At 41.9% G+C, this 21,771-nt stretch overlaps 1 protein-coding gene across 1 annotated transcript in view; it reads right to left on the bottom strand.

Moving 5' to 3' along the window:
• Window positions 1-21,771, bottom strand: part of PAPPA2 (pappalysin 2) — a 260,412-nt gene that overhangs the window by 120,979 nt on the left and 117,662 nt on the right. Inside the window, exons 5-11 of the mRNA XM_026001248.2 lie at window positions 20,689-20,881; window positions 17,193-17,314; window positions 13,599-14,088; window positions 10,485-10,613; window positions 6,943-7,034; window positions 3,092-3,282; window positions 1,045-1,191 (exon numbers count right to left, since the gene is read on the bottom strand). Of these exons, the coding sequence (XP_025857033.1) occupies window positions 1,045-1,191; window positions 3,092-3,282; window positions 6,943-7,034; window positions 10,485-10,613; window positions 13,599-14,088; window positions 17,193-17,314; window positions 20,689-20,881 (1,364 nt within the window). The remainder of the gene's footprint in view (window positions 1-1,044; window positions 1,192-3,091; window positions 3,283-6,942; window positions 7,035-10,484; window positions 10,614-13,598; window positions 14,089-17,192; window positions 17,315-20,688; window positions 20,882-21,771) is intronic.

Raw genomic sequence — 21,771 nt, 5'->3', positions numbered from 1 at the left:
GTGAAAATGTGAAGCATTTGGAATACTCATAAGCCTCTGGTGGGAGTTTTTTTTTTAAAAGCTTTTATTTATTTATTCACAAGAGACACGGAGAAGGAGGCAGAGGCATAGGCAGAGGGAGAAACAGTCTCTATGTGGGGACCCCAATGGGACTCATCCCAGGACTCTGGGATCACGACCTGAGCTGCAAGCAGACACTCAACCACTGAGCCACCTAGGTGTCCTTGGCAGGAGTTTAAATTAGTACAACCACTGTGGAAGCTTATTTGGAATTCTCTAGTAAAGCTTGTCATCTGCCTAACAATGATCTAACAGTTCCAAATATACCCAACTGTTTATGTACGTTCACAAAAAAAAAAAAAAAGTACAGAAACGTTTATAGCAGAACTATGTATAATACCACAGAAAAAGACTGGAAATAACCCAAATGTCCATCAATATGGATAAATAAATTGTGGTGATTTCAAACACTGGAATGCTACACAGCCATGGAAATGAACTCTACTGCTAAATGCAGTGGCATTCTCACAAACAAAACATTGATAAGAAAGAATGACACACAGAAGTACACATTAAAGTTTTTCACATAAAGTTCAAAACAGGCAATCTCTGGTGATAGAACTAAAGAGTAGATGCTTCTGTGGTTTCATAACCAAGAAGAGCAATGAGAATATGACAGTGCTTTATGGGGTAAGTCACTGCTCTGTTTCTTGATCTGTGTGTTGGTTAGAGAGGATGTGAACTCTGTAAAAATGTGTTGATCTGTGCATTTCTGATGTTTATGCTTTTCTGGGTGGGTGTTACACTTTGAGAGATGGATTTGCTTACACAGAAAGAAGTCCAAAATTGAAAAAGAGGTGAAAATAAATTCAAAATGTTAAAGACTGATAAAAAGAAAATTTCCCAACAAGGCATTCCAATGTATCACTTTACACAGACACACACACACATGCGCGTGCACGTACGTATGCAAGCACATGCACGCATACACACGTGCATATGCTCTATCCATAGTCTTCACAAAAAACCTTTTGGGTCACTTACTTTGAGCCAAATCTCATCCTCTCTCTCCAGGCTCCCTTCCGTCTGCTCACTTCTTTTATCCTGCGGTCTATGTCCACTGGTGACACAGGGAAACCAGCCAGTAAGGGGATGGTGCTTTGGTGAACTTGGATGGTATGATGTGCAAATCTGAAATACAATTTCAATCAAAAATTAAAGGTGGAGGGTGAGAGATAAGACAATGAAACTCTGTAGCTCAAAACCAAAGTTTTCCTCTGAGTGTTTGATTATTACTGGCAGAAAACTTTTCTCAGTGTCAAAGAATACTGCTAGCCTTAGGATATAACTTATCTGAGTAGAAAAACACACATGATAACTCTCAGCCCACCATCACCCCAGAGATCCTTCCCAAAGAACAGTCCTGGCACATTTCAGGCAACTGCCCCAGAATTAGCCATAGATGTCTGTCCAGGATAATGGTTGTATCCTTACCAGGCAGGATCCACCAGTCTTGAGAGTGAGGCTACTGAGTCAGGGAACCACTAAGCATTCAGCTGGGTTTAGAAGCCAAGGAACAGAAACTCCAGAAAATTTCTCCCATTTTACTTAAGGAAGACAGACAAGCTACAAGCCACTTCAGAGAGCTGTTACTCAGAATCTTCCAATTTCCCTGGCTTCCTGTCCTTGGGCATCAAGCGCTCTTGAGAAAGAGGCCAGATTTCACTGAAGAAGTGTGGCAGAGACAGCTACTTGCCTCCCCCATATCCATTTCCCCTTACTTTCTTATTAACAAACTCCAATTTTGTTCAAGATGGCAGTGAATCCAGTTATAAATGCTCATCTCCTCAGAGTTCTTTAAAACTAAGGGTAATGAAGTGACCTGGATGTGACCAATGAGATGTTGGTGGAAGTCTGTAGTGTTAAACTTCCAGAAAAGCTGTCTTGATTTTCCCAATAAAAAGAGAAAGAATCAGCTAGTATATACCTATTTCCCTGTGAACTTCCTCCATTTTCCTGCCTGAAATGCTGACTTCATGCCTGGAGGAGTCATCTTATGAGGAGGAGGAAGGAAGCTGCAAGCCAAGGATGGAAACTCTAGAAGATGTCTTTAGACATCTCTAGAAGATGTCTAGGTCCCTGAGCTTCTTGAACTAGAGCACCAGCCCTGGCTGGTTCTTCAATTTCCTGGGGGTGTCTGCTTAAGTATAAAATCTAGTGATTTCATCCCGGCCTAAGATACCTAGAGAGCTTACTCTCACTTCCACTGAAAGGACAGTATTGCTTATTGGTATGATGAATGAAGAGTTTAGTTGGCAATGGATGCATCTGGAATAATACTCCAAAGCCAAAGCCTTTAATCTTCTTTTCAGTATTCAACTATAATTCACAGAAGTCACTCCTTCAAGTCCTCAGAGGATCTCCTATTTATTTAGGTGGAGATTCATGGAAAATTATATATCTAAGGATTTGTTGTTAGTACTAATTCCAGAATTTCTTCAAGAATAACAATTCTTTAAATTGTTTTATACTTTGATCTATAATACATTTTATATTCCATTTGATCCTTATAATAAACCATTGAGTTAAATGCAAAAGTTATTACTATGACCCATTTTACATATGAGAAAATTGGGGCCCAGAGAGGTTAAGTGACAATTCACTTCATATTAATTATAGTAAAACCAGTGAATTCAGTATTGTAATCCAGGCATTCTGACTCTTTACTACTTCTTTTTATTCTTTTAAAATAAATCCTTCCATACACAATGGCCAAGTGTAATTTTTTATATTTGTACATCTGAGGTTAATTTTGAGATGCTCTGTATCCCTTGGAATCAGCTACTGCATAGCCAAAGTCTCCTAGATGAAAACTAGTTTGAGTAAGTGGCGTAAGGGGGTGGGAGTGGGGGTGAGACTTGATTGCCAACCTAGAAGTGTTTTATTTAATGTTACCTTATTTTGAGTTCAGTAGGAACTAAATCTGATGTCAAAGACAGGAGAGAAATGTAAGACCCCATAAAGCATCTCAGAGAGAGAGTCACTTGACAATTCTGCTCAGCCTTAACTCAATGCTTCTGGCTTGATTTACCATGGAATGAGGTTCTCCAGTTACTAAGGAAGCAGGACACTTCTTGTCTTCATGAGACGAGTAAGCTTGGGTGGCCCACTGATCCAGGTATCCTTCAGGAGTATGGAGGCCACAGTCCATAATGCTGGTTTCCTTCTCAAAAGGTTCACATATCCCATCTCCCTCATATATGTAACATAGGCTTGGCTCCCCTGCCAAGAAAATTGTGTAATGTTTGAAAAGTGTTGGTATATATGTCATGTAAAAATCATCACATTTTTTCTCTAGTCCGTGAAAAAGACTCCTGCTATTGCCAGCTAATCAGTCTAATGCTGACCCCAAACATGCAGACCACACACACACACACACACACACACACACACACACACACACACACCCTTAAGGAAGAAGGATTCTTTTTCGTGGGGAGAGGAGTAGAATCCATCTATATAATAAAAGGTATAGAAAGGGGTGGGATTTGTGAACAAAGAATAGGGAGAAAAAAGTAGGCTGGAGGTAGAAAGAAATTTTAAGGCATCACTGAGCAAGATCCTAACGGAAGGAGATAAAAGAGCAGTGAGTAAAAGAAAGAGAAATTAAAGAAACAATATGACATGTCAGGCACTGGATCCCCCTCATGATCTTTGAAATATTGAAGTACTTTTTTAAAGATTATATTTATTTGTTCATGAAAGACACACAGAGAGAGGCAGAGACATAGGCAGAGGAAGAAGCAGGCTCCCTGCAGGGAGCCTGATGCGGGACTCGATCCCGGGTCCCTGGGATCAGGCCCAGAGCCAAAGGCAGATGCTCAACCACTGAGCCACCCAGATATCCCAAAATATACTTGAGGGATTTGCTTCCAATTACTCTTTGTGGCTGAACTGTTTCTTCAATTAACTGTGCCACTGCTCTGAAACAGACAATATGGGTCCTGGGTTTCCAAGGCTCATTCCAAGGTCTTCTTTCCTTTAGTCTTAACAACAACCATGTGGGGGGTGCATTTTTTGCTTGTGTCACACATGGGAAACATTTTGTGAAAGGTCCCTTGATACATAAGCAATAGCACTTGGATTTGAGCCAGGTCCACTGAAGGCAGGTTCGGTAGGGTCTCTATCAAGCTGAGGCAGAGGCACTGTCTTCAAGAGCAATCAAGTGAGGCATGAGTCTACACACAAACCTGCTGGAGTACTGGGAAGTGAGCTGATATTCCCTGGACAAGTCCCACACGTGCTCAGAGGCTAACTCCTCCTAAGTGAACAGTACCAACTATAGATATGTAACTAGCTTTCTTCAAGGCTGGAAAGCTAAGGTGCAGTCAGAAACCCACTATTAAGTCCTACTGTGATGTAGGATAATTAACCTTCATAGTACCTATCCCTACTTAAAATAATAGGACATAAAAATAATAGCAAGATTTGAAAGTCAATCAACATATAGGTACATATTCAGTACTGTCATTACTAAAATGTACTATTACTATACCATTCTTGTTATTTTTCTTTCTTCACAATACCACAGCGATGTTGAAGCAATTTTTCTGTGGCTCATCAACATGTAGCTACTAATTATTTTCCTTCATAATTTCTTCCAGCCTAAGATGCTTCCGTGGTATAAATCTGTCTCTACTTGCCAAGAATAAGCCGAAGATCCTAGGACTTGGTTCTAAGCCTATTTTGGGTTTTAAACTCCTACAGTCCACAGACCTGTGGCCTTCCCAAATCATTTCCCTAAAGTTAATATATATGTATTTGGAATGACTTTTTTTCTCTCTCTTATACATATGCACATGTATGTATATATACATGTACATAAATATGTGTGTTTTATATGTGTTTGCATGTATATATATACATATATTTTATAATGTGGATATATATTTTTTGTTTCTCTATAAACATGAATATTTCTTCTTGCTTCTTCTATTTGTTTTTTTACCATGGACTTAAAATTTTTGCCTCTGTTTTTTCACATTCATCTAAAAATAACAGACAACTTTTACAACACATTTCCCAAAGTTTCCTTTAAACCTAATCTTTTTTTAAGTTTACTTATTTGTTTTAGAGAGAGAGAGAGAGCATACATGAGCTAGGGGAGGCACAAGGGGTGAGGGAGAGAGAGAGAGAAGCAGACTCCCTGCTGAGGGTGGAGCCCAATGAGGGACTTGATCTTACAACCCTGAGGTCATAACCTAAGCCAAAATCAAGAGTCAGATGGTTAACTGACTGAGCCACACAGACACCCTTCTAATCTTTTGAGAAATAATGAAATATATGTTTAGCGTACTAGTAGCTTATTATACAATGAAACAGAGGTCTAACTGTGGAATAGGTCATTTTAGTCTTATCCTGTAAAATTAAAATAATTTAGATATAGTCTTACTGGATTTGGAGGCTAAGGAAATATGAGCCAAATTTAATGGAATCAAAGTGTTAGAAACAAAGCAAGGTGTGCTCTTAAGTTAAATGAGGCTTGAGATATACTGGAGAAAACACAGCATTTGGAGAATATATGTGTGCATGTATATGTGTGTGTATTCAACATGAGTCCATTATGTTAGCAAAACAACAACAACTCAGTGCAAACAGAGATAGCATTAACAAATACTTGTGTACAGAGGAGGGGAGTTAATCAGTTCAGTGCATTCTGTACAGCCAGACCACATCTGGAGTATTGAATTCCTTTCTGGGCATTGACCACACGAAACATGCCAGGTTAGGGTAAATAGGAAAGGGTCTGAAACCTAATCACACGAGGGGATGTTTGGATTGGAAAGGAGAATAATGGGGAGGCATTTCAAATATCTGAATGGTAGTCAAATAAAACAGGGAAAAGAATTATCCTCTGTAGTTTCATAGCAAGGAAAAAGCGCTTGATTAAGCATTAGGAAGCTGAGCTCCAGCTCTGGCCTTGCAGAGCTTTGTTGTATGCCCGTGGATGAGTCACTACAATGATTTAAGCCTCAATTTCCAAACTAGAAAAGAGGGGAAGAATTTTATAACAGATAAAACCATTTTTAAGTAGAATTGTGCATTTCAACATATGTCCTTCATTGCTAGAAGTATGTAAGCAGAAGCTAGAAGCCCCTCTCTCAAGAACTGGCAGAAGAAATTTCTATATGGGAAGGAAGCTAGACTCCAAATCGCTGGTAGACTGTACATGTGAAGGGTTCAGGGTGTCTTTCAGACTCATGGTACATGGCAAGTACTGAATATGTTTTATCAGATGGATGGATAGAAGACTACTAAGATTCTATAATTTTATGATTCTGCTCTAGATAGCAGGGCCTTTGTGTGCTACATATAGTATTTAACACCTTAATAAATTATATATAATTATAATCCCATCCTATTTTACTTGAGATTTAGAGGCATTAAAATCTTTTTCAATGCACTGCTCTTTAAAATAACTTTGGCGAATGGTTATGTTCTACAGAAACACTGCAATGTATGCAGATGGTAATTAAAAAAACAATCTACATGTAAGAAGCCTACTGATGATGTCTTTAACCAGAATTGGGAGAAGTGTTCTGGACAGCTTTCCTGTGTGACAAGAATCTAAAGGCAAAGCCACCTAGTGATAATTTATTACTAGTGATTTTCCAGGATTAAGCAGTGTTAGGACCCTCTGTCATCTGTCATGATCTTATCTATTAAACACAGCCACCAAGAGATACCTTGCACTCCCTTTGGCTTCGAATGCTTCCTATGCTGATTTTTTATGTAGAACCTCTACGATTGTGTAGACACATCAAACATCATTGTGATTAGCATCCCATTATGTGTTTATAGGATATCAAAAGCTCATGGAAAGAAGACACAGAGACACCTGCAGAAACAGGACCTAAGCCTAGAGGGCGCTCCTCAATGCACCTGCACAGTGGAAGCCTTCCTCTAGCTGGCAAGCCCTTGAGCAGCCATCTCCGCTCAGAAGGTCCCCATCATCACACTCTTCTCCCAGGCTCCTGGAAGGAAAAAATATACATTCTTATATGCATACATATATGAAATAATTTGTCTTGTTTAGTTACCATTATTTTAAATTCTTAAAATTCCCAATTGTATATTAAGAAGTACAAGTTGGAGAAAAGCAAGAGTTCAAAAAAATGCTTTTACAGAAGAAGTAGCTCATGGCTTAGAAACATCTAGGAGATTCATGAGGGTCCTGCCAGTGCTTCTGGTAGATGGCATTAAGGTAGAAAACATATACCAGCCCTACGATGAGTGAGCTGCTTTGGTGAGGATAAAGCTACCTGTCTATGCGGGATTCTGTTTTCTATTCATGTTTACTGTTTTCACTGCTTTATTCTATCTAGATGTGGTTGTTGTTGAAGTTAGGGTTTTGTAGCTCCTATTTTATATACCAAGGAATCAGCAGCCTGATTGTTGCTTGGTCTCAGTCCTGAGCAAAACTAAGGCTTGTTCCTGGTCCTCACTCCCTACCACTACATGGTGGCAGCTATCACATATTGCAGGAGAGAAATAAATAGTGGGAGAAGAAAATGGTCATTGTTTTGTTTTGAACCTCAAATCCTGACACAGCTGATGACTAATTGGATTGGGGTGAGAGAGTCACTTTAGACCAAGGACTACAGGAAGCATGTTATGGGAACAAAATCGATAATAGATGTGGCTGATGTAAAATGGATTGAGGGTTGGAGTGGCCCAGTTGGTTGAGCATCTGACTATTGATTTCACCTCAGGTCTTGATCTCTGGGTCATGGGAACAAGCCCTGGGTTGGGTTTCATGCTCAGCAGAGAGTCTACTGGAGACCCTCTCCCTCTCCTTCTCCCCTTCTACTGCTCACACTCGAGCACTCTCTCTTTCTCTCTCTCAAATAAACAAATCTTTTTTAAAAATGGGTTTATGGTTACCATTTTTTTCTTCTTGACATTGCACCATGTCCAAAATGGACACATATTTTAACTCAAGTAGATAAAGACCTAGGAAATACTAATAGCTCTAACCACTGTTTAAAGTATACCTCTTCACAGGGATGGAGTAAAGATTAAGTAATTACATATGAAGATGCTTTAAAATGAATTAAAAGCATGCTATAAATGTAATTACATAATAATATTTTAAATGGTAGGATGGAGAAAAGATAACAGAGATATGAAAAACATGAGTGAAGAAATTAAGGATACTTCAAATTCATTTTTATTTTGAAGATAATCTTAACAGCAAATATAAGCATGTTTTATATTATCTCATGCACAGCTGCCCAGTAGAAACATGAGAGCAATGCATATCATTTTTAATTTTCTAGTAGTCACATTTAAAAGAAAAACAGGTGAAGTTAGTTTTAATAATACATTTCATCTAACCCAATGCACCTAAAATATTGTCATTTTAGTATGTAATCAGTATAAAAATTATTAGTGAAGCATGTCACATTCTTTTTTATGCATCCTACATCTTTGAAACCTGCTGTAAAAAAAAAAGAAAACTGATGTGTTTTTTCACTTACAACACATGAGTTTAAACACTTGATCTGTATTTAGATTCACCTACTAAAGTTGTTCTAAAAATACTTAAAAGTTTTCTGATAACTGAATCAAGTTTTTAAATTGAATTTAAATTACTTAAAATTAAATAAAATTCAGTTTCTAAGCTGCACTTGCCACATTTCAAAGGCCTGACAGCACATGTGGCGGAGACATCCCACACTGGACAGATTGAGATGATCACTTCCTCGTGAACATAACTCCCCAGTTCAGGGTCTCCTACCATGTTTGTTTTGATAGCCTTATTATAGTGTTACCCAACATGACAAAAAAAAATTATTAAAACTAGAGTCTCAGCATGACTTCTTCGGGATTTGAGATTCCCTTAGATTTAATCTATATGTTTCTCAAGTTTAAAACAGTAGATTAAACAATTCATATCTCTCTTTGTATGTATAATGGAGGGCCTCCAGCTGAGCAAAGCTGCAATTCATAGATCCCTTCCCACTGGATGACAGAACCAAGTATGGCACTTTGCAGAGAGGGAATATAGGCAGAAGTATAAAGGAGTGCTTGAAGGAGGAATCTTGTGAGGCCCAGTAGCCAAGCAGCTGCTGCTTCAGGTGAAGCTGTTTCAAGGCACAGGAGAAAACGTGCTAGAGCAACTTAGGAAGACAGCTCTTCAGCCTTTGCTGCCCCAGACCTCCAAGCGAGATGGCATCCTGGGGCCTCAAGGAAGCCACCAACAGAGAAGTGCTGTAAGAGATACTGTAACATGGGGCAGAGTGTTTTGCTCAAGGAGGGCTCTGGCTGGGTAGTAATGGTAACCAAGCCCCACAGACACTGTAAGTTGCAGCTTGCAGACTTAGAATGAGGCAACTGGAGCAAAGACAGCACCAACAGCAGCCAGAGTTATTCTGTGTGCCTGGGAGGCACCCCCAATTGAATGAGGGGACTGGAAAGCTGAGCCTGCGTTAGGGAGAAGTTGGAAGCCAACTAGCCAGGTCTGGGTGTTAACAAGGTTTGGCTTAAACCACAAGTTAAAAATCTTAGAAGATCAAGAGACTCAGCAGTGTTTATTGATTGTTAAGTGATGGAGGGGAATCCCAAGAAAGGCTACAGAATTCTTTCTTTTGGGGCTTCAGGATACTATGCATTTTCACCTAGTCTGGGAAATCAAAAGTATGCCATCTTATTAGGATGCAGAATCGAAGATAATTAGCATGCCTGGCCATCCAGCCTCCTATCCCCACAGCTCTATATAACTAATGTATTAGGAGAGATGAGCATTCAGGATAGATGAGTATAGGGTAACTGGTGGGACATGGGAGTTTTCAGGGCTAGATTTGGGAAAGTCCCAGATAAACCAGAGTGAATTAGTCGCCTAGGCTGATAGCACAAAGGGCAACAGAAAAAGGGAACATGGTATGTTCAAAAGCCAAAGTAGTGATTTCATCTTTACCTTGGTGGTTTTACAGAATGGATGTAAATTCCATCACAGTCAGGTCTTCCAGGGGCCACATGAGCCAGTGAAGCTCAGAAAGCTATACTGGCTTTCCTCAGGTCACACAGTGTTAGTAGCATAAGATAGGCCACTGATCCAAAAGATGCTCTCCTATCGTCCTTATCATCATTTGACAAGTAACCTTCTCCCCTATAAACTCCTTCCCTTAATCACTGCCCAGCAGTTGTTGTTCTCTGAAACTTTAAGAGCCGCCCCCTACCCTGAATCAGCCCCAATATCTCAATACTCTGTGGTGAGCTCTAAATAAAAGTGAGCTTCTCCTTAACTAAGATGTGCGTGACCTCTCAAGATCACTACCTGGTCCTAGATTTTGTTTAATGCTAGAATCACACAATGCCTCCCAATTTCCCAAACAAGTCAAATTAAAACTCAAGATTAACACTCCTGGTCAGAGCAGGGCAGGGCATTCTTGCTCACACATTCCCATGCACCTGATACTCACCCCGACACCTTCCCATCTCCACAATAAGGAGCTCCATGGATGTGGTTCAGCGGAGGTGAAGCTTCTCCTAGTTCTGTTCCAGCTACAGCTTGAACTTGGTATCGATACATCTGCCCAGGTGTGACCTCCCTGTGGAAACCAATGAGCCATGAGCACCACATCCAGAAAGCGAGATGTTGCCCTGGGTCCTTTGCAGATGGCTTGCAGGAGTTTAAAAGATATTTATGGGGAACATAAATGTTAAACATATGCCACGTATTGTGAAACAAAGATCAGGGCACAGTCTGACACAGCAGCAAAATGTCTGAAAGCCTATTGGTCTCCATGTTCCTAGTACATTCCACGGAGTGATTGTGCCATAAATACTGGCTGAAGTACCACTGAATTAATGAACAGTCCTGAACAATCTAGGAGGACTGCATGTCAAGTATACCTTTATTGTGTTAAAAAGAACAACAAGTAGCGATTGGAAAACTGGTCTTCTGTATCTTTGAAGTAATCAAAGAAATTGAAGAAGAAAGCTTCAGGGTTTGGGCACAGCAAAGCCCTTCCTGGGTCTGCGGATCACAGTTTTCTTGTCTCTCAAGAGAATTCTTACCTTAAAGAACTTAGAGGGAAGGATGAATGCTCTCCCAGAAGGAGGTGAGAACATCTTCCACCATCATTTTGGGGTGGGGTGCCAGAAATCCTATAGCTAGAAATAGGTTAGAGTGTTCCCCACCTCTAAGGCTGCCAAAATGCATCAGTGCCAGGAGTGGAGTTTTACTGGTTGACATTAGAGATGGAAGGAGTTTATCAGACTCCCTCAAGAACCCAAGTGTACTGATCAGGTGGAGAGCAGGAAAGAATGGACATTTAGGTGGGGTCAGGGGCTCAAGAGGGGAGCTGCTGTGGCCAAAAACAGATTCTGTCCCCTTCCCCTCATCTGGTGCCTGCCCTTATTGGAAAACAATCGGCAAAGTCAAGTTAGAATGGAGGTGACTTAGGAGGACAGGATCTCAAAGGGTTTCGGGGACTGCCCTGATGGCCACAAGAAATCTCCTGCTCCCATCCTCTCTTCTTCAACAGATTCTTCAACTCAGCCACAAAGCCTGCACCCCTCTCGCTTGATGCTGCAACCGGCAAATGGGAAATATCATGGGGCTTCAAAAACATCTTCAAAAATCTCTGTACTGGCCTTTGTTATTTTAATAGGAAAGGCACCTAAATATTAATTAAAGACTTTCATATTTCCATATCAGCTTTCTTTTGGAAAGCAATCTTTTCACAAGAGTGCCAGATTGTTTCAAAAGTAAAACAAATTTTATATCCCAATCAGTTCTGATGGCTTCCCTCTGCAGGGTGGTTTCTATAGACTTCTCATCCAGCCACACACAAAAGTCTTACACTGCCCTGCGGCTGGGAAAGGATTGGACAGTAGTGTCAAAATGTGTTGACGCTTCTTGTGGAGAAAACTCAGCAGCAGGCAGCTCCAACCTTCAATGATCTGGGTTTATAAAAGGAAATTGGATTTTAATCTTGTGTCCTCCACGACTAGCACTGTTCAACCAAATTAAGATTAACCCTTAGTTTTCTCATCCATAACATGAGATATTATTGACCTTAAATATTCTGTGTATGTGTCTGAGAGATATGTGGATAGCATGTTAGATGCCAAATATCATTTTAACTGCCTTATTAGAGAAGCTTGAAAACTAATTTTTACTTTTAAATCTGTCCTGTGATCTCTCCTTTCACTTGCATTAGCTTTGCATCCATTTCATTGTCTTCTAGATCTAGTGCAGAGAGCAAGTATGAAAAGAAAAATGTAGTAAAGCTCAAGGTGAACAATGTCCTCTACTTGCGAGTTGCTGCGGTAGACTCCCCGGTTTCACGCCCCTCGGCAATGTGACTTTGCTGCTCCTCCCATCAAGAGATGGAGTCCATTTTGTTACCCATTCAATTGGGAATCGGCTGCGTGCCTTGCTTTGGCTAGTGGAACATCATCATGAGTAAGGTAATGCCTTCCCTGCTGCTGGAGCCCTGCCACCACTACAGGAACCAGAACAAGCCCACCCTGGAAGATCCAAGAAGGGTGTTGGTGTGAAGCCTACCAGGGAATGAGAAGTCATCTGGAAAGAAGCCTTCATCTTCCCAGTCACTCCAGCCATGTACCCTAGTGTGTACATGAGCTTGCCCTGGCCATATCAGTCCAGATGAGAGCACCTAGCCAGTCCACAGAATCATTTAAAAAAAAAAAAAACTGTTTGTTAGTTTAGCCCACTTCATTTTGTGATGATTTCCAATGCAGCAAAAACTAATACTGTCCTGCCGATAAAACTTATCCCAAGTTGTGCCCTCCATCTTATCCCAAGTTGTGCCTCCATCTTATCCCAAGTTGTGCCCTCAGGGCAGTCTCTGAAACTTTTGAAGCGGGAGTAATTTGCTTTTGGGGATACCAACCTCCTATGTTACACCTGGAACTCTTTTGAGCCAGTGATCTTACCTTAGTCTGTATCCCCACCACCAAGCACACAGAGTCAAGAACACAGCGGAACTCACAACGTGGGGAAGGAACAGAAGAAAGAAAGAGAAAGAGGAGGGTTGGAAGAGAGAGAGAGGGAAAGAGGCAGGAGAAAAGGAGGGAAGTGTGAAACACACAAAAGGAATGAGTCTCAAAATGAAGAAGTGTCTGCAGGAGTCTTGGCTTCCTTGCATAGCTACAGAAGACTCAACTACAATCTTCAAATGTTAGAGGAGCTGTGGCAGATTATCCAAAAGTTACAGCAAGGAATCAAAATTTAAACTGTTTCATCAGATAGAAATGGACTATGACCAACTTATTTGTGGCAAATATTTTCAGTCCAGCAAAAGCACTCATGTAAGAACCTCTTTTTTTTTCCATAATCCTAATGATGGCAACATGAGTCAGAACACCCACTGGCCCCTTTCTGGGGAATATTTTTCTTCATCTCAGATATGCTGCCTTAGAATAAAAAATCTTCTCTGAGATTCTGAACATTTCTCTAACTAAAGGCATGTCAGAATGAAAAAAAGTGAGAAAAGGGAAAGCATAACCCACTCCCAGAACCCCAGGAAGCCCCATGGTTTAAAGAGCTCTACTGCCCAACTCACACATCCATGAACTTCCTGTGAGGATTTGTCACCACCATGGGTAAGCCATTGGCAAATGGGGGCTCACGAAGAACCTGGTACTTCACAGGCCTGCATCCAGAACACAAGGGACTATGGGGCTGGGAAGTCAGCAGAGCTGCATCAATTTCCATCCGCTCATCAAAGGTGTAGACCTTCACCCCCGAGACCTTCCCATCAACATGCAGTTTGATAGTGAGTGGGGTGTCACAGAAAGTATCTAAGGGGCCCAGGTGCACAGAATCCTGGTGTTCCAGCAAGATCTCTGTGTCAAAAAGTGCCTGGGAGGAGTCCATGGAGAGGTAGGTGACCCAGAGGGTAAGGGTGTCAGCTTGGACTGGGTGCTGGAAGAGCAGCTCCAGGCTACAGCCTTCCGCAGGGCAGGGCACCGTCATGTTCATGTGGTACAGGTGGAGCTCTGGACTCCAGGCCTGCAAGCTTGGCTCACAGGGCTGGTCCACATCTGGAGGCCCTGGAGGAGAGCAAAGAAAGAAAGATACATTAGGAGCTGCCATTAAGTCTGAAAATGAGTAGCTCATATGAGCCACCAGAAAGAAGAATGAGGCAGAGAGCTTTGAGCTAATGCCTACAGAAGTTGGTCAACTTAGTGGGCTAGATCTTAAGGACTACTGAGGACAAAGTTATAATGATGCAAAAGTACTATGTATATGCTCCATAGCCCCTCCACATGATGCCTTTAACAAGAGAAGTCCAGCAAGGCATTGAGAATGGAGTGGGAAAAAGAGAGAGAGAGAGAGAGAGAGAGAGAGGGAGGGAGGGAGAGAGAGAGAATGGAGTGGCCCAGATCCCTTGGGGAAACATGAGGCTGCTGCAAGAGAAGGTAGGCCATGTCCTTCAAGAGTCCTTGAGCAGAGGAGAATTATTTCTATTTAGTTTATCAATAATTTATGATAAACTCATGCTTCTGAAACCCCGTTTTACTTATTCATAAGGCCAATGTTGGTTTCAGTGTGTCACTGCGTTCTATTTAACTAGGTTCTTGGTACAACTCTTTTAATTCCCTAAGTGATCTTAGCAGTCCTTCCAACTGATTGTTATCCAAATTTTAAAACCATATGTTGAAATTTCCCTGTTCAGGTATGTGTGAGCAGTTAGGTCACTGCACAGAGGAAACTGCAGGTAGAACATAGAGACATGTATTCTTGAGCGGGGGGGGGGGGGGGGGGGGAATGGACACTCAGTAGCTAAGTAAAAATGGGATGGTAAAAAATCAAATATTGCAACAATATTAAGGTCAATTCCGTGGAAATATATATAAGTGGTCTTCTTTCATACTACATAAGGGGAATTTGAGAAAGAAGTGATGAATTAGGAATCAGCAGAATTACACTCTAATCGGTGTTGTGCGATTATACTGTGTGACCTTGGCAAATCTTTATAAAGCCTTGATTTCCTCACTTATGAAATAAGCACTATTTAACCCATGGCTTACTAGGTTAGTATAGAAGATCTATACAAATGCCCTGGGAACATTTGCAAACTACATTTGCAAAAGTAGAATTATTTAGCCCTTTCGAATTTGGAAAATAAAGAATGTTTCAAAGCCCAGAGGAAACAAGTTCAAATGTGCGTGTACGTGTGTATATGTGTATTACATCTGGCCTTATCATCTGCCTATACTGCAAATCTATTCATTTATTTATATTCATCCATTCAACAAAACCTGACTGTGTAACTCTTTCGCACCTAGCACTGACCTAGGTATTGGATATAGGGTAGCAAACAAGAAAGATAAAGGTCCCACCATTATAATGCTTATGGTAGGGTGATAGATACAAAACTAAATAGATAAAGTGGTAATGGCATCTTTAAAGAAAAATGAAGAAGGATAAAAGACTAGAGAATGATGGGGTGGGGCTAGGGACTCTTTTGGATTATAGAGATAGGGAAGTTCTCTCCAGAAAGATGATATTTATGCAGGGAATGTGTCTGGTTCAATTTCCTATTCCTCATAGCATTTTAGAAAGTAGTTGGTGTTAATTGTCATTAAGCATATGTTGACCATATCTGTAAATCTATGTGTTTGTGCACACTCTGCTGGGGATTCAATCATTTTCATTGTGTATATTTTAAATGACTAGGTTCTCCATCTTTCCAAAGCAAAGGAAGACTAGTATTTCTTAGCAGTATTTTCCAATAGTCATCTCCAAAACTAGAGTAAAAACCCTTGGAAGCCAACTCTACTGTGGTGCTGTCTCAGAAAGTTTTTATCACAATCTCACATTAAGACATGAAGCAGAGGCCTAGGATGTTGACTAGTTTGCCTCAAGATTCAAGAATTAGAACCCAGAACTTCTAATTCCTTTCACCTCTACCACATAACTTTAAATTTTGCCAAGAATTAAAAAGAGAAGTGTAGGGCCAGGGAGTTGAATGGGCATTAAAACTAGCACAAGGCAATTTGTTTGCCACAGAAATGACATTTTATGTAATGTCGACCTCTACATGAGTCCAACATAATACCAATGTGAATTTTATAGTCATTTTACATTCTTCCTTGAAAACTCTCATTTGAATAAAGTTCCATCTGGTCTATCAAAATCAAGTACATTGTCTCTCTCCCAATTTCTCCTTTAGGCTCCTGTCATTTGAGTAAGTGGGAGCTCAAGGGGACATTTTATAGACACTGTTGACTCTAAAACCAATGTCCTCCCTTTTTTTGGTCAGAGTCAGGACTGCAAACTAACTCAAATACGACTGTGTCCAACACACCTAAGTAGTTTTTAGGATCTTAATACAAGAAAAAGATGATAACTACGTAAACATTAAAGATGGTGGTGATGGAAGAAACTAAGCCATTCAACAGAAGGTACTAAAACTCATCAACAGTATTTTCTGGACTTGAACCGGAATGACATTCAGCTACAATTTGTTCTAGAAGCCTCGATTTACATATGAGGAAATATTAAATGAGAAGTAGGGTGAGGAACAGGGAAAGGGACAGCTAAAAACATTTTCCCCCTCCTAGAGCCTAACTAAGATCATATCCAAAGCACAACCAGTACTCGTGATTAAGAGACTCATAAAATAACATAAATGAGAACGATGAGTCTGGAACACCTAGTCCACCCCACCCCCATCCAGACCAGTTTGGGCTGTGTGTGCATCAGCGTTCCCTGCAATGTGTTCTCTATTACTCTCCCGATAGAGATCAGCTTACATTGTTATGTGGCAAGGCTGCTCCATGGGCTGGTAGGTGTGTGTAACACTGAAGGTCTGAACTCTCACCCTGAAGCCACCCCCTGAACTCTGCTGTCTTCTCCATCCCTCTGTCCTCTATGCTGACCTCTGCTTCACCACAGCCATTGGGCCTCCATGCTAATCACATGTGGGACATACAAGGGTACCAGGCAGAGTCTTTTCCAGGCCCCTGGAGATATCCAGCAAATCTCTCTCCTCTCTCCTTCTCTCCCTCTCTCCCTCTCCCTCTTTCTGTCATACACACACACACACACAAACCACTTCTTTCTCACCGTGCCACCATTCCGCCCTTTACTCCCACCCCCATTCTCAGCAGCCAATAAGTATAAACAAAAAAAAACTCTGGTCCTTTACCCACAGCCTCCTCTGGAGTCCAGTAACCTGAGGAGTCACACACACGCCGGGAGGAAGCTGTGTGTACATACTGACGGAACGTTCCATCTTCAGTGCAGGCACCACACACACTGCCTGGGACCCTGGAAAGATAAAGGGGGAGGGGAAGTAAGGAGAAGCAGTAGGATGAACAGGGTTCATGAAATTCAGAAGGCCTCTAGTGGTGGGGAGTGGTGATAGGTAGAAAGGCCCTAGGGGACCTGGGAACAGCTATTTCTCAACTCATTTCCCTCTTGTGTAGACCTCATCTTTTAAAAATTCACAGTGACATGAAAATCTCAAGGTTATGAAGCAGAAGAATTTAACTAAGTCATAAAGGCAGCCTGTGGAGATGAAAGTGGGCAGCTTCTATCCTAGGAACATTCAACACAAAATAATTATAATCTGAATCTTTCAACACAAAACTCCTTACTAGGCTGATTTTCATTAAGTCATCCAAAGGCCCCTCATGTTCCCCCAACTAAAACAGACAGCAATTTTAAGAGTAGACTTATTAGCTATGTGGTCTTATGTTTTAAACTCCCTACTTTAAATTATATATATATAAAATAAAAGTTGTATGAAATGTGATGCCCCTTGGCTCTTCATCACCTATGGGGAATACATCCAAATTTCTTATTGTGATCCAAGGTTCTTCACTAGCTAACTCCAGCCTCACTTATTTGAGCTCGTCTATGAATTTATGTTCCCAGCACAATGAACTAATCACCATTCCTCAGATACATCAAACCCTTCTCACAGCGCGCTGAAACATGCTCTTTTCTCTCCTGACAAATAACCTTTTCAAGTCTCTCTGCTTAGCAAACTCTTACTCATCCCTCAGAGCCTATTTAAGTGTAACCTTTGTAGTGGCACTTAGTTTTACTCCTCTGCAGGGCAGGCACACTGTCCTCTATGCACCCACTGCAGCCTCTGGCTCCTGTCTTCAGGCATTGCTCTGTAGTATTGAAAATCCCACTCCCATTCTCTCCTTTGCCTGTATGCAGGTCCAGACCAAGCTCTATTCTTTCTATGCCCAGCAGTTAGCACAGGGACTGGCCTCAGCAATTTCTCTGTGAGAGTTTGTTTCATGAGCATCCCTGAGACTATTAGCACAGCATACAAAGAGCCCTTTAACCACTAAATAACAAGGGACAGCACTTGATGAGGCTCATCTCTGATATGTAGAATATTTTTAGAAGCCCAATTGTGAATGATGCATCTGAAAATGAAGACATCAAGTCAAGGCCTCTCACAGAGAGAGAGAAAATGAGTATCTTATAATACACTAGGAAAATAATATACTTGTTAAATAGAGGTAATAATTATGTTACCAGCTCCCTTTTTTTCCCAGTTCCCATTTCTCGGCACCTTATATGTCTGGCATTGTGTAACTAGGTGCTTTTCATAAATCATTTCTAATCCCTACAAGAACTCTGTGGTTACAAATGAGGACACTCAGGCTCAGAGAGATTAAGTCAATTGCCTAAGGTCACAGCAAGTTCCTTAATTCCTTTGAGCAAGCTCCCCCAAACCATCAAGCGTCCAGTACTTTGGCAATGAAAAGGTGCAGTTAACTCCAACCTCTGACTCTGGTCAGCACCCACTTCTAGTGTGGACACAACTCCAAACCACATTTCCTTGATGTACTTGGCCTCTCTGGGGCTGCTGCTGAGTGCGTGGTTGGGCTCCTCTCTGACATAAGAATTCCAAACACCTACTAGGGAGGAGTAAACATAACTCTAAGCATGACTCAAATCGCTGGGTACGTGACGTGAGTCTCCCTGACACACACGTTGGGAGGCCTCCATACTGTGGCCCACCTAGCTGAGAAAAGGAAGCAAATTACAGCCTTTTCTGCCAACAGACTTGCAGCATGCCAGTACTGATGTCTGCTTTATCGTAACGTTTGTACCAGAGGGAGAACTGAAAGATTAAATTGTTTACATGTGTTACATAAACTGATATAAAACTCCAGTCTGCACATGCCCACAGAAGACTTACTGTTCAGCCAGTCTGACCATAGCCACACAGGGTCACACTTGCAGGAAGAAGATTCTTAAACACATCACAACATCACATTTGTTGACTCACAGATGGATCCTATGAAAGCTTGGGCGCTGATGACAATCAAAAATGCTTTCTAGGATTGTTAAGTTCTAAGCGATGCTGCGCATTAAGTGTACGTCGGGTATTGAGGACAGGTACCAAGATGCAGAAGGCTGGGAGCACCACTTTGAAAAATGATTCACTTGCTTCCTCCCATCCCTGTGTCCCCCTGTCTTCTCTCCCAGGCTTTCAGGAAAGATGTAGGACATGGAAACATGCTCCAGGGACATCCAGCTCCATGGCTGGGGCCTGATACCCGGTGGGGAAGTGTGACACTTAGAAGAGGGGTTACCTGCCTGCTGAACACGAAAGCTCGAAATGCAAAGAAATAATTTATTCTAGGTTCCCCATTTCTGAAATTCCAGTGGATGCCCCACATTCACCTCTACTCAGTTGTGGGGTCTTGGGCTTGCCACCGTCTACGTTTCTGTGCTTTGGATTTCTCACTCACAGCAGGAGTTGTGTGTGCTTACCTCAAGCACTGAATAACACAGCTTCAAGGAACAGATCTGGCCCAGCGCTTCCCACAAAGGTGGCCCCATATATAAGAGCTGCTGTTGTTATCTAAAATACAGTGGAGCTTCAAAGTGGAGAGCCTGCACGGGCCACAGGGATGGAGTTCTGGCCCTGCTCGGATAAACCACATTCCCCCATCCTCCCACCAACTGTCAGATGAAATGCTTTTCCCGTCTTCTCTCCTTTTTACAAAAATTTCCCCAGTATTCATTTATACCAATACACAAAGAGTAAAGAAAAGCTTGTTTTAGATAGAATGATTCCCTTAAAAAAATAAAAAAGTATCAGGCGTCCGAAAATACACAGATAATGATGGTTCCACAGAGCAGTAGCCATAAGCAGGAGAGTTACCAGGTACAACAGGAAGAAGAGAAGGCATTAGAAACACCACAGAAGCTGGTGAAGGCCCTGCGCATAGCCTGCCACCCCACCCCACCCTGCCCAGAACTGCCTGAAGGAACGCACCTTACCTCCTTCCCCCAACACCACTGTGCAAGTAGCAAGGCTCTGCTCCACTCTCACACCAGGCAGCAATGACTGACCTGGACAGGTAGCAAATGCCACCTCTTCATGGCTCCTAGAAGCCTGCCAGATAGGACATTCTGAAGGAAACACATGACAGGCCCCTCACCAAGGAGTGAGCACATACGATGAGCCATGGGCTTACTCGAGAGCCCTTTGAGCTCTGCTAAGGAGGTGAGGGCTGAGCAGGATGGCAGGGCAGCCCTGAGCAGCGGTGTACCTGTTTATCATTCCAAACTGGGGCTCCCCTCACTTCATGCTCTTCCCCTTGTGCATAAGAAATGCCACAGAGAACACAGAGCAGCACGTCTGTGGCAAGCGCCTCTCTCACCTGTCATACACAACCCCACTAATTGGAGGAAGCCAGTGGATGGTGAGGGATGTGTGGGTCTGCCCGATGACCATGGGTGGGATGGGAATGGGGGTGGGCTTCTGACTTTGAGTCCACTGCTGATACACAAGATCCAAATAGCAATGCATCCGGGCCACTTGGTTAGGGGTGAAGCTGTCGGTGCAGTCATCATCTGTGGAGATAAAATTTTAAAAAAGGAAGAAACAGAAAGATATAGGTCAAAGACCACCAAGGCAGGGTTGAAGTCTGCCTTGCTTGCACCCTAAGCTACTAGCACCCAACACAATGCCTCACATTTACTGGCTTCCATAAAGTCTTGTCAAATGAATAAATGCATTCTGTTCCGGAGAGTATCTAAGTTGCAAGGGCAAAGTGAAGGCAGAGAATAGCGCTTGCTTATCCCTAAAGCAGTACCGTTACCTGGCTATTGGGCTGAGCCAGGGTGAGACTCACACCCCGGGGTAGATTGCTTGGAACTGATGGTTACTTATTCAGGAAACCACAAGATGGCAGTGTTTCAGCATATGGCCTTTTTATTCATGAACTTTTCTGGAGTTGCAGACACCTGCTTTATGCCCAGTGACTCTGCCAAGATTAGGGAGGATTCAGTGGAGATGCTCAAAAAAAGAGTGAGCCAAAACATTAAGGATGCAGTACAACTGGGAATAGAGGTCCCAACCTTATTCTTGGAGCCTGCCACATCTCCCTGTTAGACACAATTTTCATAAAGCTGGAAAAGGAGTTATCCTAGATTCAGAGCCTTTTTAAATGAAAGCACACCAGTCAAACACTGTCCCCTATTTCTTAGATGTTTTCTCTGCCCACTTCAAAGCTAGTAATTAAAGAGCTCTGTCCTCTACACCCCATTGTCTGGTCTCCCCTGGCAAGGGCCACTGGGATGCTGGTCCTTATGAATTCAATGCACCTGAATTACATACCAAAATGAGACATGGATGGAAATATATTGATAAGTCACAACGGGACCAGCTCATCACTCTTTTCTTCCCTTCAGATTGAGGCATAACCAGGGTCTTGTGTTTTATTGGTTTTGGGGTTTTTGTT

Source organism: Vulpes vulpes, chromosome 13, assembly GCF_048418805.1.
Source record: "Vulpes vulpes isolate BD-2025 chromosome 13, VulVul3, whole genome shotgun sequence".
NCBI lineage: Eukaryota > Metazoa > Chordata > Mammalia > Carnivora > Canidae > Vulpes > Vulpes vulpes.
This window is presented reverse-complemented; position numbering and strand designations above follow the sequence as displayed.